The 16,796-nt window shown below is 46.7% G+C and overlaps 2 protein-coding genes across 3 annotated transcripts; one reads left to right on the top strand and one right to left on the bottom strand.

Annotated features, from left to right (window-relative positions):
• Window positions 1-1,679: 1,679 nt before the first annotated feature.
• Window positions 1,680-2,816, top strand: LOC122703558 (small ubiquitin-related modifier 1). The gene has a single exon (XM_043917888.1). The coding sequence runs from the start codon at window positions 1,755-1,757 to the stop codon at window positions 2,058-2,060; it is 306 nt and encodes a 101-aa protein (XP_043773823.1). The 5' UTR covers window positions 1,680-1,754; the 3' UTR covers window positions 2,061-2,816.
• Window positions 2,817-2,835: 19 nt separating this feature from the next.
• Window positions 2,836-14,845, bottom strand: LOC122703557 (sulfotransferase 1C2-like). 2 transcript variants are annotated; one of them, XM_043917886.1, is made up of 8 exons: window positions 14,675-14,845; window positions 8,748-8,921; window positions 8,346-8,471; window positions 7,597-7,694; window positions 6,979-7,105; window positions 6,444-6,538; window positions 6,117-6,297; window positions 2,836-4,076 (listed from the first exon to the last, which is right to left on the bottom strand). In XM_043917886.1, the coding sequence occupies exons 2-8, from the start codon at window positions 8,893-8,895 to the stop codon at window positions 3,964-3,966; spliced, it is 888 nt and encodes a 295-aa protein (XP_043773821.1). In that variant the 5' UTR covers window positions 8,896-8,921; window positions 14,675-14,845; the 3' UTR covers window positions 2,836-3,963. The 2 variants fall into 2 exon arrangements, with proteins under 2 accessions (XP_043773821.1, XP_043773822.1); XM_043917887.1 differs by lacking the exon at window positions 14,675-14,845 and adding an exon at window positions 12,635-12,692.
• Between the last annotated feature and the right edge of the window lie 1,951 nt (window positions 14,846-16,796).

The raw sequence follows: 16,796 nt of genomic DNA, 5'->3' as shown, positions 1-16,796 counted from the left end.
CTAAGACTTAAGTCCATGTGTTTGATTCCTAGTTGTCGAGGAATAGGAAAGAGTTTAATTAAACAAACAAACAACAATGCAGTTTGTGGGTTGGACTGTATCTGACTCTGGAACAAATCATCTTTTTTTTAAAAACACTTCCTTCCCATATACAAGGAATTATTTTTGTATTAATCATGTGTAGAAACAAATAATAAAACATCAGTAAGAAAACATAGTCAATGGAAACTTTTATTCTATTTTGTGTATAAACTCATTCCAGTTTAAAAGAAATCACAAGTCTATTTTACTAAAATGAAAGTGTCCAGAAAAAGTATAGTTCAGACAGTGACTAAATCATACCACTGATGTAATATTGCATTTTCTTGATTCATTCTTGAGTTTTAAAACAAATAAATGACTATTAGAAAAGTAAATTTCAGTTTTAAAGTTATTCAAAATCAGTAAACTGTTTTCTGTGTGAACAAAACTATGAACTCACTAAATAAAAATCTTATACATCACAATTCACATCCATTTAAATTTTACCATTTTAAAATCAGAATACAAGCAAAAATGCCAAGGAGTCATGCGATTGACAGAGGTGAACAAATAAGTTCTACTTCTCTGTTTTTAAACCGACTGTGTATCATTATTCATTCTGAATCCACCACTGTTTAGATATAGAAACACTTCGGTACTGCAGGTTCCCTGATTGTACCTGAAGTGAGCATGAAGCGTTCTGAACTGTTACAAACTCATCCTGGAAAGAAACAGGTGTGGCTGTGTCTGTGTGTCAGTGGCTGGGGGCTGGGCAGTCCTCTTAGTTATCAATAATCTCCACAAAGGGGAGTAAAATGTAGGACCAAACAGCAATAAATTTATAATCTAAAATCTCAATCTGTGGGGGATAGAGACAACTTTTTAATGTAATAAAAAGCCTCTACTTGGAAGCTTACGTACCCATGATTAAAACTCAGTTGCTATTGTCAGCTGTTGGGTCGTGTCTGACTTTGTGACCACATGGCCTGCAGCACGCCAGGCTCGTGTGTCCTTCTCTGTCTCCTGGAGTTTGCTCAAACTCCTGTCCATTGAACTGGTGATGCCATCCAAGCATCTTATCTTCTCGTAGTTCTTTTTCTAGTTGCTTTAGGTGTAAGTTTAGATTGTTTATTTTGCATTTTTCTCTTTACTTGAGGTAAGCTTGTGCTGCTATAAACTTCCCTCTTAGAACGACTTTTGCTGCATCCCATAGGTTTTGGGTTGATGTGTTTTTGTTGCTGTCTGTTTCAGGTATTTTTTACTTTTCTTTCTGACTCTTCAGTGACTTGTTGGTTACTTAGAAGTGTGTAGTTTAGCCTCCATGTGTTTGTGTTTTTTAGGTTTTTTTCCCCCTGTAATTGATACCTAGTCTTATAGCATTGTGGTCAGAAAAGATAAGGGTGGGATGATTTGAGAGAGGAGCATTGAATCATATACAGTATCATATGTAAAGTAGATAGCCAGTGGGAATTTGCTAGATGACACAAGTAACCCAAAGCCGATGCTCTGTGACAACCTACAGGGGTGGGATGAGGTGGGCTGTGGGAGGAAGGTCAAGGAGGGGACACATGTGTACCTGTGGCTGATTCATGTTGACGTATGGCAGAAACCATCACAGTATCATAATTATCTTCCAATTAAAAGCTCAGTAGTGGATTTGTAAACCCCGGAGCGAGGTTCTACCTACCCGAGGCCGCTGGTGTGCGGAGACCCCGGGGGAAGCCACCGTCACCATGTCTGACCAGGAAGCAAAACCTTCAACCGAGGACTTGGGGGATAAGAAGGAAGGAGAATATATTAAACTCAAAGTCATTGGACAGGATAGCAGTGAGATTCACTTCAAAGTGAAAATGACGACACATCTCAAGAAACTCAAAGAATCATACTGTCAAAGACAGGGAGTTCCTATGAATTCACTCAGGTTTCTCTTTGAAGGTCAGAGAATTGCTGATAATCACACTCCAAAAGAACTGGGAATGGAGGAAGAAGATGTGATTGAAGTTTATCAGGAACAAACAGGGGGTCATTCAACGGTTTAGATATTCTTTTTATTTTTTTTTCTTTCCCCTTAATCCTTTTTTATTTTTAAAAATAGTTCTTTTGTAATGTGGTGTTCAAAACAGAATTGAAAACTGGCACCCCATCTCTTTAAAACATCTGGTAATTTGAATTCTAGTGCCCATTATTCATTATTGTTTCTTTTCATTGTGCTGATTTGGTGAGCAAACCTCAGCCCCCTTCATATCACTCTCTCCTTTTTAAAAATTACATGTGTGCATAGAGAGCCCGCCTTTTCCAGGACTGTGCATTTGCAGGCTTGTGATAAATAAGATCAACTAATACAAGTGTTCCTAATGACTTTCCAATTGGCCCTGAAGTTCTAGCATGTGATTGCTTCACTCCTGGACTATGACTTTCAGTGGGAGATGGAAGTTTTTTGGAAAACAGAACTGTGGAAAAATGACCTTTCCTTAACTTGAAGCTACTTTTAAAATCTGAGGGTCTGGACCAAAAGAAGAGGAATATCCAGTTGGAGTCAAAATGACAGAGAATAATGACTAACTCCAAAGATGGCTTCACTGAAGAGAAAGCATTTTAAGATGAAAGAAAAATCTTGTCAGAAGATCCCAGAAAAGATCTAATTTTCATTAGCAGTTAAAGTTATTCATGCAGAAGTGTATACAACAGAACACTGCTCTTTTTGACTTTATTTGTACTTTTTGGCCTGGGATATGGGTTTTAAATGGACAGTGTCTGTACCAGCTTCATTAAAATAAACAAAATATTTGTAAAAAAAAAAAAAATAAATAAAAGCTCAGTAGTAACCAAACAATTGTTTAGAACTTTGGCCAATAGACCCTGCCCGCCCCTCCCCCACCCTGCCCGCAGCCCCATAAGAGTATTTTATCCCTGACATTGTTGAGAATTGCCAGTGAAGTGTGTAATGAAAAGTTAGAATTTCATTTGCCTTAATGCATCCTCACCGTTGGGTCCCCAAGTCAATGTCCCCTCCGCCTTCAGCTTTGGATGACAGAAGTTAGGACTAAAAGCTGGAAACTGGTGACCTGCCATGTACCTGCTTTCCTGTGGTCATTCACGTTCATGCCATCATTCACGCTCAAGCACTTTCTACACACACACGTTCCAGGCCAGGTGCTGCCTTAAGTGCTGGAGTGAATGTTGACTAAGATGTGGGACCAGACACAAAAGACTTTACCATCCCGTGTGGGTACAGACAAGTGAATTGCTGAGTGTGGACAGAGCAGCAGAGCTAACATGGGAGCATGAAGGGCTCAGATGCTGACGGGGTCCCCGGAGGGCCCGGCACTTGGAGTGAGACTCTGTTGCTTCCAAATCCGACCACTGTGTCTGGGCTGACACTTGATGCCACTCCCCTGTCTCCTAGGTCCCCCTTCCATTAAAATTCACTGCCTGAGCTTTCTGTTTTCTATGCAACTCAGCACCAGGACTCCTTGGGTCACGCATTAGTGTCTGGTCCCTCCCCTTTGCCCCTTCCCCTTTGTCCCAGGGAAGGACGTCAGAACGTGAACCCTCAGGACTGTGCACTGGCCCATCCTCCATGTGTCCTTTCCCACAGTGACCAGGTGGGACCCGGGACCGAGCACAACTGGAGTTCCTGACGTCAGAGGTTTCATACTCTCAGTAGAGATGTAGCCAAGTATTTGCATATAGACACTGAAGATAGAATTATGTTACAAACTAGAGAACTAGGATGCACTTTCCAGAATAATGGAAATTTTAAGTCCTTGCAGTATTCAAGTCTTGTATTTGACTTAGTTTATAAAGCCATCTAGTTTCTTACTTTGGAAAGAATGGTTGAAATGAGCACAGGGCCAGTGGAGAGCCTGCTTTCCGAGGCGCTTGGGTCGGGATGAAGGATGAGGTTGTATCCCAGTAGCTGCCTGTTTATTGCTATTTGACTCAGAGCTCTGTGCAGAAGTTGATTGAGGTTCCTTTCATCTTTTGCCTGTAGATTTCATCAAATCTCTCATTCTGAGCCACCGTGAAGTGGTTTTTCCAATCCCCCACGATTCCTGGAAGGGGAAAGCCCAGACGACCATCACTGCTTGGGAGTCCTGGTGACCCAAGTGAAGAAGGGATTTGTGCCTGCACACTGTTTCACCCATGTCCCTGGCGGTAACCCTCCTCCTGCTGCTCTTGGCTGAGTGCACCCAAGGGCACCTGATCAGAGGTCAGGGCCCCTAAATCAGAGGATGATCGATCCATAGGAGCTGCAGCTGGGCCCCACCCGAGGTCTGCTCATGAACGGCGACCACAGAGAAGTGAGAAAACGTGTGCTTCTAACACTCGGCCACTTGGGAGAATCTCCAAATGTCCACTGAGTAAAAGACTCCAGATACGTGACAGTCCATTGCCTAATTTGTTCAAGGGAACCTGGGATCAGGCACAATGGGTGTGGCGATAGAGAAAAGCACAGGGAGCATCTCTAGGGGCAGAGATGGCTTGGAGGGGGGCAGGAGAAGGGACTTTGTGGGGAGGAAGATGTTTAAGGCTTATTTATTGTTCTGGTTGCATGTGTGTACTCATGTATCAAGTCTTGTTAAATGTATGCTGCAGTTCACTGGAGGTAAGTTCCAGCCCAAAGGAAAAAGATTTGGGGGAAAAATATGAATGAGGTACTATTTTTCACCCAACAGTAACTATGAAAAATAACTTCAAAAGAGGGAAATACTCTTTGCCCCACCAGTGCTTCTTCTGGAAAATTATGCGCGAGAAGGAAGAGAGTCAGGACGTGAGAACGTAGGCACAGAGCGGTTTGCTGGAGTGTGATTCACAAAGACAAGGACTGAAAACAGCCAGAGCTGAGAGTCTGACTCTTGGGGAAGAGTTGATGAGTTATGATGCATCTGGACATGAGCCTCCAAACAGAGAGCTTTGTGGCCCCACCGTGCCCTGCCCTTGTGGCACATTTGAGACTCTAGTGAGGAATGTGTGTTGTGGGACCTGCCTGAGTTTTGTGGGGTTGGCTCTCACCGTAGTGCCTGTATGTCTGCAGAGCTGAGGGGAGGGACTGTGGAGAGCTGGGCAGCTCACCAGATCCTTACCCGAGACTACCCAGGGAGAGAAGTGGATTTGCTTGGCTTGTTTCGGTAACAGGGAAGCTGTTGTAGACTGGAAAATGCAGCAAAAGAAATCCAATTGTGTGTGAAGAAAGAAGAAAAGAAGTTGCAAAGCAATGGTCCCCACAGCTGAGACTGTATTGATAAAACTGCTACAGAGGGGCTCTGGGGAGCAGGGTTTTGGTAAAGAGAACTTTTAAAATGTGAATTTATGTTTTCATAATCACATATATTACTTTTTAAGTTAAACAGTGATAAAGGGTTTTATTTTTTCCCTTTGAAAACATTGCGGTGTTGATTTTGTTCAATTGCTAAGTCATGTTCGACTCTTGTGACCCCATGGACTGTAGCCCGCCAGGCTCCTTTGTCCATGGGGATTCTCCAGGCAAGAATACAGGAGTGGGTTGCCATTCCCTTCTCCAGGGGATCTTCCTGACCCAGAGATTGAACCCAGGTCTCCTGCATTGACAGGTGGGTTCTTTACCGCTGAGCCTTCTGGGAAGCCCCCATAAAAAACATCAGCTGGGCCAATTAGGATCCCTCTCTTAGGAATTGGAATGAAGAAGTATTATGGAAGGAGGTAGATCTGAGCAGTAGTTGCCATTGAAATTCATGCTGTTCGGCCATGATGAGACTGGCTGATGAGCAGACTGCGAAGCAGGAAGAAGCATCAACGGGCAGGAAGTCAGGAAGCTGGTTGGTGGAGAAGAGCCCTCATCTGTGTGTGTAGAACCTCGGAGCAAAGACCCAGACCTTGCTACTGCTGGGGTCCTAGGCCTCAGGTCAGGTGTTCCCAGGACGTCTGGACCGGCCCCTGAAGACCAGCGAGCTCTCCTCTCTGAGGGCCTCCAACAGCAGGCATGATGCACGATGCACTGTCCTGGGACTGGTAAAGCCCAGCGCCCTCCTATCAGGAGGGCAGGCACCATGCTACCAGGCAGATAGAATACTTGGTTTACATCCATCTCTGTGCAGTCTGTGCAGCCCACTCACCTTTCCTCATGAAGGGGGAGATGGACTGGTCCAAGACGGTCTTGGGAGCCGTGGAACGGTTGGTCATGGGGTTTGCCTTCATCTTCTCAAATGTCGTCTCCTGGACAATGGTGTCCAGCACGGCTCCATCCAAGTTCTTCCCCATGAACTTCATCACTTTCTGAATTTCCTGCTTTGGGTTCTGTGGGGTGGGTAACATGGCAATGGAAGGATGCATTGTGTCAGAAGATCACACTTGTTCTCCTGCAAGACGTGCAGCCTGGAAGTAGCCCAGGGTCTCTCAGAGCTGGGTCTGACATGGTCTCTACCCACGTGGCCTATACTCACCCTCTTGATGTCCTCATAGAAGAGAAAGAGCATCCGGACGCTGTCTCTCAGCTCCCACCAGCCTCTCACATGCTCGAACCAGGACCCCCATGCGACTGTAAGACACAGAGAACACAGCAGAGAGCCCGTGTGGGGCCCTGCAAAGCCTTCCAGTGCTCAGGGATGTGATTGACCTCAAGTGCATTGGAAAGAGAGGGAAACAGATTACCAGCCAGATACATCCATGAGTTGTGATCTGTTTGATGTGGGGGGTGAAGCAGAATGGGGCAGCCTCAGGGGAATTTATCCCAACATGCCTACCAGTGTGGCTTCACATATATTGTCTGTCATCACAATGCCCTTATGATAGGACAGGGATGCTTTTGGAACGGGGAGACCCTGCAGGTCGGGTGACCAGGAATAAAAGCTTCCAGATCTGGTGGGGACGTCTGCTGGGGCCATGGGAGGACTCAGTGTCCTGGGGGGTCGTGTGGTGTGTGGAGACCTGGCTGAGCCACACGGCCGTGGTTGTGGAGAGATGGGGGGGGGGCCCTACCTTTTCCACTGATGAAGGTTTCAAAGTACTGGTCCCAGATGCCTGGATCGGGAAGCGTCCGGTTCATCCTCTGGAAGTGGTAGTAGGAAACCAGACAGTCCTTGGCATTTCGAGCAACATAGAGGAACTTGAGGGAAAGAGTGTAGAGAGGGAGTGAAGTGTCATAGAGGGTGGTTTTCACAGGGTCACCAACACTCAGCTGTCCCAGGGGGCCTGTGCCTGCTACTCACCTGGGCTGTGCCACCCACACTCCCTGGGGTCCCCGCCTCCCTTCCTGGCTCCTCCCACAAGGCAGCTGGTTCCTTGTGGCCCCCTTGGTCTCCTAGAACAATGTTTATCCAGAAACCAGGGCCTCCTGACAGACAGAAGCTGTAATGGTGGCTGTGATGGCCCCTGAATGCCTTCATCCTGGTCTCCTTGAAGGTCAGCTTCATGGTAACAGTGTGGATACGTTCTAGGCCTCACTGCGCTCAGTACCTCTGCTGTCCCCACCAAGCGTCCCATGGGTTTCATCTCAACCGTGACTCTGGATCCTCAGCCCGGGAGGTGGAGAAGCGCACATGACGGAGGATGTTTGGGGCTGGAGCATTCGCTCTCTCTGTCCTGAGATGTTGGTACCTTGCAGTTGCTTTCCCAGAAGGATGGAGGCAGCAGCTGGGCGGGGAGGTGGGTCCTTAGCACCCGGGGCCGGGGCATTGCTCTGGCCTTCTCCACACCTTTAAAGAGATCGAGAGGAGGACCTTGTCCCACAAGCTTCACAGGGGGACCTCTGTCCAGTGCTCTGTCCAGCGTGTTGGTCACCCGCCTACCTTTCTGCTCTTGGGAGCTTTCATGGTGGGCCCATGGCCTTTACCTGCGGGGGGCGCACATGCTCTGCAGCTGCAGGATCTCAGTCAGTTTGGGGGTGAGGAGCCAAGGGAGAGGGGTCCCAGAGCATAGGCCCCCATCCCCACCGACTTGCCCGGTGTGCTGGCTGTTTTCTTCCTCTCTGAGAACTGTGACCCTGATGGCCTATGGGTCCTGACTCCTACTTGCTCCTTGGAGACACCAACCCGGCACCTGCTCTGTGTGATCTATGTGTTATGGGTGGGAAGAGAGTGTGTCCCTGAGATCAAGAAGGCACGACCTTCTCCCTAGAAGCAGCTGCTCCTGTGTGGGAATCAGACGCTGATGCAAATACCTCCACGTCCTTAAACCAACTGGATGATACTGTGATGAGGACACATGTCCTGGCACCTGTGTCCAAACCCCCAGGAAGAGCTGGCAGGTGACCCTGGGCTCTGGGAGATGACCTGTTGGTCAATGCAGGGTCACTAGTCGTAACCAGGGCCCTGGCCAGGGGTGGGGCAGCAGGGAGGAGGGCTCACCGGAGGGCTGGGGCGGCCGGGCCCACTCGAGGAATGGGTGGCGGTGTTGGATGGCCGCCCGCTGACACTTGTCCACATCCCCACTCTGCTCAATCAAGTCCACAATTTCCTGGATCCACGTGGTCCCTGCGGCCAGATGGAGAGATGAGAGGCAGAAACTGGTCAGACAACTGCCTCCTGCACCCTGGTGGACTGATGGGTGTTCAGGTCGACCTCTCCCCCACCCAAGGGCCCACAGCCCAGCAGGTGGGTCCCCTAAAGCCGTAAGCCCATAAACCCAGGGGCTCAAGCTCCCCGAGGAGCCTGTCCTTGGGGCAGGAGAGCAGGGCCCTCTGACCCCCCACAGGCATCCCTCCAGGGACTGTGGCCCCGAGGGAGCCTGCCGACCCAGCCCACAGCTACCTGACTTAGGGTAGGTACAGATGAGGAGGTCGTCCGGCTGGGCCTCGAAGCCCTGGATCTGGGGCCAGTTGTCCACGGTGGTGGCCGGCAGGGGGATCCCCGCCACCTCCCCTAGTGAGGGCTGTGTCCCCGCCGTGATTAGGGCCATGGGGTCTGGGGATGAGACGGCAGTTCCTATGGGTAGAGAATAGAGGAGGTTTTTGAAAAATTGTGGTTCTGTACTCATCACATGGCGTTTACCATTTTATCCACTTGTAAATGCAAGCTCATTGTTGCTCAACTGTCACCACCATGATCTCCAGAATGTCTTATCTCCCCAAAGTGAAACCACCCATTAAACACTAATTCCTCATCCCCTCCCCTGTCCCCAGCCCCGACTATTCTATACTCTGTCTCTGTGGGCCTGACTCCTCCAGGGACCTCACACAAGGGGAACCAGACAGTGCTTGTCCATTGAGGACCTGCCATAATGTCCTCAAGATCCATCCATGTCGTAGCAGGTGTCAGAATTTCCTTCCTTTCTAAGAGTGAATTCACCCTCAGAAAGCACTGCATTTCATTTATTTATTTATTTTTGGCTGAGTACCAATTTATTATGTAAAACATGAACATTGTTCATATACAAGAAGATATGGTGGTAGAAAAGATCTTGTTTACAACAGCAGAAAAGAAAAATCCAAATGTAAATGTAAATATACATATAAATACATTATGTATATAAACACAGGTATTGAGTTTCACAAAGAATCTATGAGATATAAATTTTTTTTATGTGGATCACTTTTAAAGATGTCTATTGAATTTGTTACAATATTGATGTTGTTTTATATTTTGTCTTTTTTTTTTTTTGGCTGCGAGGCATGCGAAATCTTAGTTCTCTGACCAGAGATTGAACTTAAGCCCACATCAAAGCTGAATTCTTCATCACTGGACTATCAGGGAAGTCACTATAAATCTTTATTCATATAAATAAATGAAATTTTTCATTCCCATGAGGTGCAGAGGAAAAAAGTGAAAAGACGTAAATAAGTGGAAAGACAATTGTATAGAAAATCTCAACATCAGAGATTTAGCACATTCCCAGAAAAATAACAACAGAACTGTTTGTAAACAAACAAGCTGATAAGGACTGAATTTTATTCATTCATTCATGCATGGACCCTTCTAACTTTTAACTGTTGAGAATGAAACTGCTATGAACATGGGTGTACAAATACCTCTTCAATACCCTGCTTTCAGTCCTTTTGGGTAAATACCCCAAAGTGGGGTTGCTGGACCATTTATGAGTCTATGTTCACTCTTCTGAGGACTTGCCATCCCGTCACCCATAGCGGCTGCACTTTTACATCGCCACCGGCGGTATATGAGGTTTCTGGTTTCTTTTCATCCTTACCAACACTTGTTATTCTCTGTTGTTGTTGTTGTTTTTTAATTTAATTTAATTTTTTAATTTTTAATTTAATTTAATTTAACATCCTAAAGAGTGTGAGGCGGCATCTCATTGTGCTTTTGAGTTTCATTTCCCCGCAAATGTGCTCATTTGTCATTTGTATGTTTCCTCTGGAGAATGTCTATTTAAATTCTTTGTCTGATTTAGAATCAGGTTGTTTGTTTTGTTGTTCTGTTGAAAGAGTCCTAAATGCATGAAATGAGAAAGACAGGAGGAGCTGCTGCTATTTCCTAGGATAGCTGGCTACTGTGATTCCAGAGATGCTGACTGCTGCCACTAGGGACACTGGCAATAGTCAGAATCTAACAGTCACTGGATACTTAGATCCACTTGTGCTCGGCTGAACACCTTATACTTGTTAACTCATTCTGACTCTTGCATAAAATGAAAGGGTCCTTCCAGAATAGTTAGGGAATTTGGAATGGAAATGTACACACTGCCATATGTAAAATGGATGACCAACAAGGGCATACTGTATAGCTCAGGGAACTCTGTTCAACGGGTTATGTGGCAGCCTGGATGGGAGGGGAGTTTGGGGAGAATGGATACATGTGTATCTATGACCAAGTCCCTTTGCTGTCCACCTGAAATGATCACATTTTTAATCGACTATACCCCAGGACAAAATAAAAAGTTTAAAAGAAATGAAAGGCAGGAGAAGCTGCCTTCTCTTCCTTTCATCTTCTTCCTGAAGATGTGCCTATAAATGGTTATTGGGAATTGAGTGGGGGGCTGGTGCAGCCCTGCCGGGGAGCTGGTGGGAGGCTAGTGCTCACCACATCCAGGCCTGTCATGGGATTCCTGACCTCAGAGCAAGTCCAGTCCTTCAGAATGGAGACTGAGGGGCAGCTGTGTTTGCAAAGTGTCCGAGAAGGTAGAGTTTGGACAAAAGTCCTGAGAGTATGGTGGGTTTCGGGAGGGAGGAGGGAAGAGAACAAAGCTTCTAATGGGTCTTTCACGGTAGGTCTTCTATAAACTTTTCTGTTTTAATTTGTAAATAAATCAAGGATTTATTAGGAAGGAGTGTTAACACCCTCACACAAGTGAGGCTGCTCAGAGCCCCTTGAACAACAATAATTGCTCAAAAATGCAGCCAAAGCCTGCCTGCTAATGTGACCCCAAGGACGAGTAGAAGAGAGCGGGAGGCATGGAAAAGCCAGTTGAGGGATGCAGTAGCCCAGGAGGCCAGAGGGACTCAAAGCCTGGCGGGACACCCAGGCCACCACTGACCTGAAGCGGGAGGGGACAGGAGCCCAGGGACGGTCCCAGGGAGCTGAGAAGGACCCCCAGCCGACAGTGCAGGGACGTGGACCTTGGCCCATGGTCATAGGGGCTGAATTCTGCCGACAGAAAGCATGAGCCCTGAGCCAGTGCTCCCAGGACCTGCAGGAAGGGTCAGGGCCCTGCTGGCACCATGGTTCTGCCCCGAGATGCCTGCTTAGAGCTCTCACTTCCAAAATCATCAGATGATTAGTGTGTGTCCTCTAAAGTGGCCGAGTTTGTGGTGCTCTATCTCTGGGGCAATGGCATTCACTCACTGGTCACGATTATAGACAGATGCCACCCCTATCAGGTTTGTATGCTGAAGCCCTAATCTCCAGGCCCTCAGTGTGTGACTGCATTTGCAGACAAGACTTTAAGGCGGTGACTGAGTTAAGGTGAGGCCAGTAGGGTGGCCCTCATCCAACCTGGGTGCGTTCTTGTTAGAGCTGGAGATTAAAGCCAGGGCTGCCGCTGTACAGAGTGAGTGAGGAGCAGCCTGCACACCCAGGAGAGAGGCCTTGGGAGAGACCAGGCCGGCCACACCCGGGCCTTCCCCACCTCCAGAGCTGTGACAAAACACCTTTCTGTTGTGTAACCTGCTTAGTCTGTGGTGTGTGGTTACAACAGCCCAAGGGGACTATGACAAAGGCCTTTGCTGAAGCTTAGAAACCAACTGTTGAAATCATAAATGGAGGAAAAGAGTAAATGGTTCTTCCTGACTTTTCTATGTAACTGTTCTGCTGAATACTTAATAGCAGATAAAAGAAGTTTCTCTTCATAGAATCATTCTAGCCAATAGATGAATAATAAATCATAGAATTGTAATGTTGCCTTGTAGCCCAAAGTGGTGAAAGAAGCTAGACATTTATCATTCGTGGTTTCTGACATCCCGGAAAGAAAGACAAGAAGATACTGCACCCCTTGGTGACAGACATGCATCCTACAATGTGGTTCTGCCCCAAACATGAACCTGATTAAGCCTCAAAATCCAGCACCAACAATATCTCTACTTTTTTAGGTTCGTGAAAATTCTTTCTGGCTTGAGCTAATCAGTCCTGTCTACTGATTAGCTAATACTGATTAGCTAATAGTCGCACCTACATTACTAACAGTAAAGATTAAAAAAGTAAACCAATGCATTAAGTAAAGGATTTCTTTTAAGCCATATCCTTACCTTCAAGTCTCAGCTGAAAATCAGAGCCCAGAGGCTGGACCAAGGGTCAGTGAGCTCAGAGGGCACTTTCTAAGGATGTGGCCAGCTGCCTGGATGGCAACTGCCAAGGCTCAAATTACCTGAGTCAGGGGTCCTAGTGCCTGCAGGAGGTGGGGACCTTGTGGGGAGGGTTTGTGTCCCCCACGTGGTAACCCAGAACTTTTTGCTGTCAGGGGCACAAGCAGCTGCCCCAGAATTTTTAGTCAAAGTTACTTAAGAAATAGGTGATATAAGAAAGACACTGACTCACTCTGTCCCCCTTAAAGATAAATCTCCCGGGTGAAGGGCCCTCCACTTCCCCGAATAAGAGGAAGAAGCATCCTTACCCCCAGAGACTCGGATTCAGGGCCAAGAAGGCTGGGTAAGTAAACCTACTTCCTTCTTCCTGATGGTGACACTTTCTCATCAATTTACCCCATGCCCCAAACTCTTTCTCTCTTTCACAAATTTGCTTGTTATTCACAAATTTATTTCTTTGTCTAAAGGTGTAAAAGCTGTCTATTTGTCACTTCTTCAGGTCTCATATTTCTATGAGCTCCTGTGTGTAAAAATTAAATTAGTTTTTTCTCCTGTTAACCTGTCTTATGGGCTTCCCTGGTGGCTTAGATGGTAAAGAATCTGTCTGCAGTGTGGGAGACCAGGATTCTATCCCTGGTTTAGGAAGATCCCCTGGAGGAGGGCATGGCAACCCACTCCAGTATTCTTGCCTGGGGAATCTCCACGGACAGAGGAACCTGGCAGGCTATAGTCCATGGGGTTACAAAGAGTTGGATACGACTAAACGACTAAGCTCACAGCACACAACCTGTCTTATGTTAAGTGAGTGATGAGATTGGCTTCTGTTTTTCAATTGGGATTATTTTACCTTAATCCTGGGTGGGATGGGGGCCAGTTGCATGATTTTTCTGCTCCCTTTTAGTTAATTGACAGGATTCTTGTTACCTTAACTGAGAGCTCTGCAATTCCATGATTGGACTTTTAAGATTGAAGTGTAATTGACATGCAATGTTATATTCGTTTCATCGTAATTGTATTTTGATTTTGGTTCAATGCTCCAGGATAGCAGTGGCTCCGTGATGGAGCAGAGGAAAGCAGGACCTTTCCAGTAAGCAGAACTGTTCCACGGGATATATGGCTCCTCATCCTATGCCACAAACTACATGTTCACGACATTGTACAATGTGGGTGGACCTTAAAGGCATTGTGTGAAGTCAGGTAAGACACACAAAGACAAATACTGTATGGAATCACTTCAAGTGGAATCTCTAAAAAATGTCGAACTCACAACAGAGTCAAAGTGTAAAATGGTGGTGCCAGGAGGACTAGGGAGATGCTGGTCAAAAGATACAAACTCCCAGTTAAAGGAGGAATGTGTGTACTAAGTCGCACCACTTGTGTTCGACTCTTTGCAACCCCGTGGACTGTAGCCTGCCAGGCTCCTCTGTCCATGGGATTCCCAGGCAAGAATACTGGAGTGGTTTGCCACGCCCTCCTCCAGGGGCTCTTCCCAACCCAGGGATCAAATCCACGGCTCTTGTGTCTCCTGTACTGACAGGCGGGTTCTTTATCACGAGTACTACCTGGGAAACCCATAAATTGTGGGATTTAATGCAGAGCATGGTGACTAGAGTTAACAATACTTATCATATACTTGAAAGTATATAATAAACGTTCTCACCGCAAAGAAATAATTGTAATTATGTGACATTCTGGTGGGGGTCATTTTGTGATGTGTACTTGTGTCAAATGGACACCTTCTATACCTTAAACTTACACTATGTAACATATTAATTATATATGAACACATCTAGAAAATAAGTTTAAAAAAACATCTTTCATTAGTCAGGATCATCTAAATGTGTTCTTGCTTTTTAAGGGCTAACAATCCCACCCCCTTCCAAATTAATACCATTTTGTTTTCAATGTTTTACTCCATTTCATCTGAAGGACTAACTGAAGAAAGAGTCATAAGTCCATCCTCTCTACGTTTTTATTACTCACAGTTGGCGTCTCCAGGCGAGAAGACTGGGGACTGGGTCCTGGTTTGGCAGAGGGAGACTTGAGCGCCCTGCAGGCCGTCTGAGCTCAGCTGAGGACGGGCAGCAGGAGGTCCAGTCACCTTGGACCTCTCCTTGAGGCACGTAGCCCCACGCTCAGCACTGCGGCTGCCTGGGCCTGACACAGCTTCCTTGTCCAGGGACTGGCCTCCTCCCATCAGGGCTCTGACTCAGCGTTTACTCTCGATAGCACTGACGCTCCTGGTCCAGAGGCGGGCTTCTGTCCTCTGGGGACCAGCGGCACTGTGTGCCTTGTCTCCAGTGCGGGGGGGTGGGACTGAGAGCACAGTTTTGTGGACACTAGGCCGCAGCAAGAGGACGAGCCTTCTCTCCATTTGTCGGGAGACCTAAGGGGCCACTGGAGAAGACTGTTAGCTTGAATACTTGCTCCTGTAATCTCTGTAAAGTTTTAGAAAGATGCCAAGTGCTCGGGGGGTGGCAGAGAAAGCTGGAGATTATGTACAAAGATAAGAGACCCTCAGAAACAAAGGAGAGAGAACAAAAAGAGGTACTGAGATTTTGTAGTAGATTCTGTAGTAGACATCAGTCTATCATCCATCCATCCTTCAGCCATTCATGAGCCCATCTATCATCTATCCACCCATCCATCCTTCCATCCATCCATCAATCATCTGTTCATCTATCATTCATCCACTCACCCATCCATCCATTCATGCACCTATCATTCATCTGTCCATTCATCCATCCATCTATCATTCATCTACCCACCCATCTGTCCATCATCTCTCCATCCATCCATTCGTCATCCATCCATTCATTCTTGTACCCATCTATCATCCAACCATCCACCCATCTGTCCATCCATCCATCCATTCATGTACCCTCTGTCAGTCATCTGTCCATCCATCCATCCATGGAAGGTGAGGAAGAGGGAGTCTGGATCCAGGAGGCCCTGTGGGGTGTCTCCGTGTCACCATGCCCCATACTCAAGGTCAATGGAAAACAACAGCAACCCCTCTCAGGAGGACAGCTCATGGTCCAGACCCTTCAGCAAGGAACCCTGAGGTCCCAGGTCAGAATCATAACATTGAGCTGCTTGCTGGGGGCAAAGGGGCATCGGAGCAGGTGGTGGGAGAGGCAGTTACAGAGACAAGGACTGTGGTCAGCAGATGAGTTCCTCCTTATTGTGTTATGTGTGTGTTTACATACAAATATCTTTATTTCCTCCCCTCTTGTGTCCTTTATCATGTAACATACGATTCTTTGACTTTTCATCATATTATTTAAGTATTAATTTTATATCATAACATCAGTTTGAGCAAGCTCAGGAGTTGGTGATGGACAGGAAAGCCTGGTGTGCATCAGTCCATGGGGTCATGAAGAGTCCGACATGACCGAGAGACTGAACTGAACATCAGAGTATATAAGTTATGGGAGATCAAGGAGAAAAATGCCCAGGAAAGCCATGCTTCCATGAACAGAGGTGGACCTGAGGGGCAGTAGATGGATGGGGTGCGGATGAGGTGAGAGGGACTTAGGCTATAAACATCTCTGAGTCTTAGGGGCCAGAGGTCGGACAGTGGGACTGTCTCCCTAGAAGCTGGAAACACAACAGCCCTGGAGAAGGTTGGGGGTACAGGAGTGATCCACAGAGGTGACATTTAGAGTTTTGGAAGCACGTGGAGTGTGTATTCACGATGAATTCCAAATCTATAGGCTCCAGGTGCAGGAAGTTTAGATAGGTTGGCTGCCTATAGTCTTTAGTCTCCTCCTTACAAAGGAGCCCAAAAGTGTCTCAAAAAGAAATGTATTAATCAACATATTAATGTATTAATCACATATGCATGCATGGTCACTTGCTCAGTCGTGTCTGACTCTTTGCGATGGACTGTAGCGCCTCCGTCCAGGGGATTCTCCAGGCAAGAATACTGGAGTGGGTTGCTGTACCTGCCTCCAGGGGATCTTCCTGACCCAGGGATCGAACCTGTGTCTCTTATGTCTCCTGCATTGGCAGGTGTGTTCTTTACCACTAGCACCACTTGAGAAGCCCCATTAATCAACTCCAATATAAAATAAAAAGGTAAGCAAAATAAATGTTTGGTGGA

This window comes from Cervus elaphus, chromosome 11, assembly GCF_910594005.1.
Source record: "Cervus elaphus chromosome 11, mCerEla1.1, whole genome shotgun sequence".
NCBI lineage: Eukaryota > Metazoa > Chordata > Mammalia > Artiodactyla > Cervidae > Cervus > Cervus elaphus.
This window is presented reverse-complemented; position numbering and strand designations above follow the sequence as displayed.

Coding starts and splice junctions, on each gene's coding strand:
- LOC122703558 (XM_043917888.1), top strand. CDS start 1,755: ATGTCTGACCAGGAAGCAAAACCTTCAACCGAGGACTTGGGGGATAAG.
- LOC122703557 (XM_043917886.1), bottom strand. CDS start 8,895: ATGGCCCTAATCACGGCGGGGACACAGCCCTCACTAGGGGAGGTGGCG. Junction 6,539..6,978: donor AACCTTCATCAGTGGAAAAG/GTAGGGCCCCCC, acceptor TGTGTCTTACAG/TCGCATGGGGGTCCTGGTTC. Junction 6,298..6,443: donor TCTATGAGGACATCAAGAGG/GTGAGTATAGGC, acceptor CCCACCCCACAG/AACCCAAAGCAGGAAATTCA.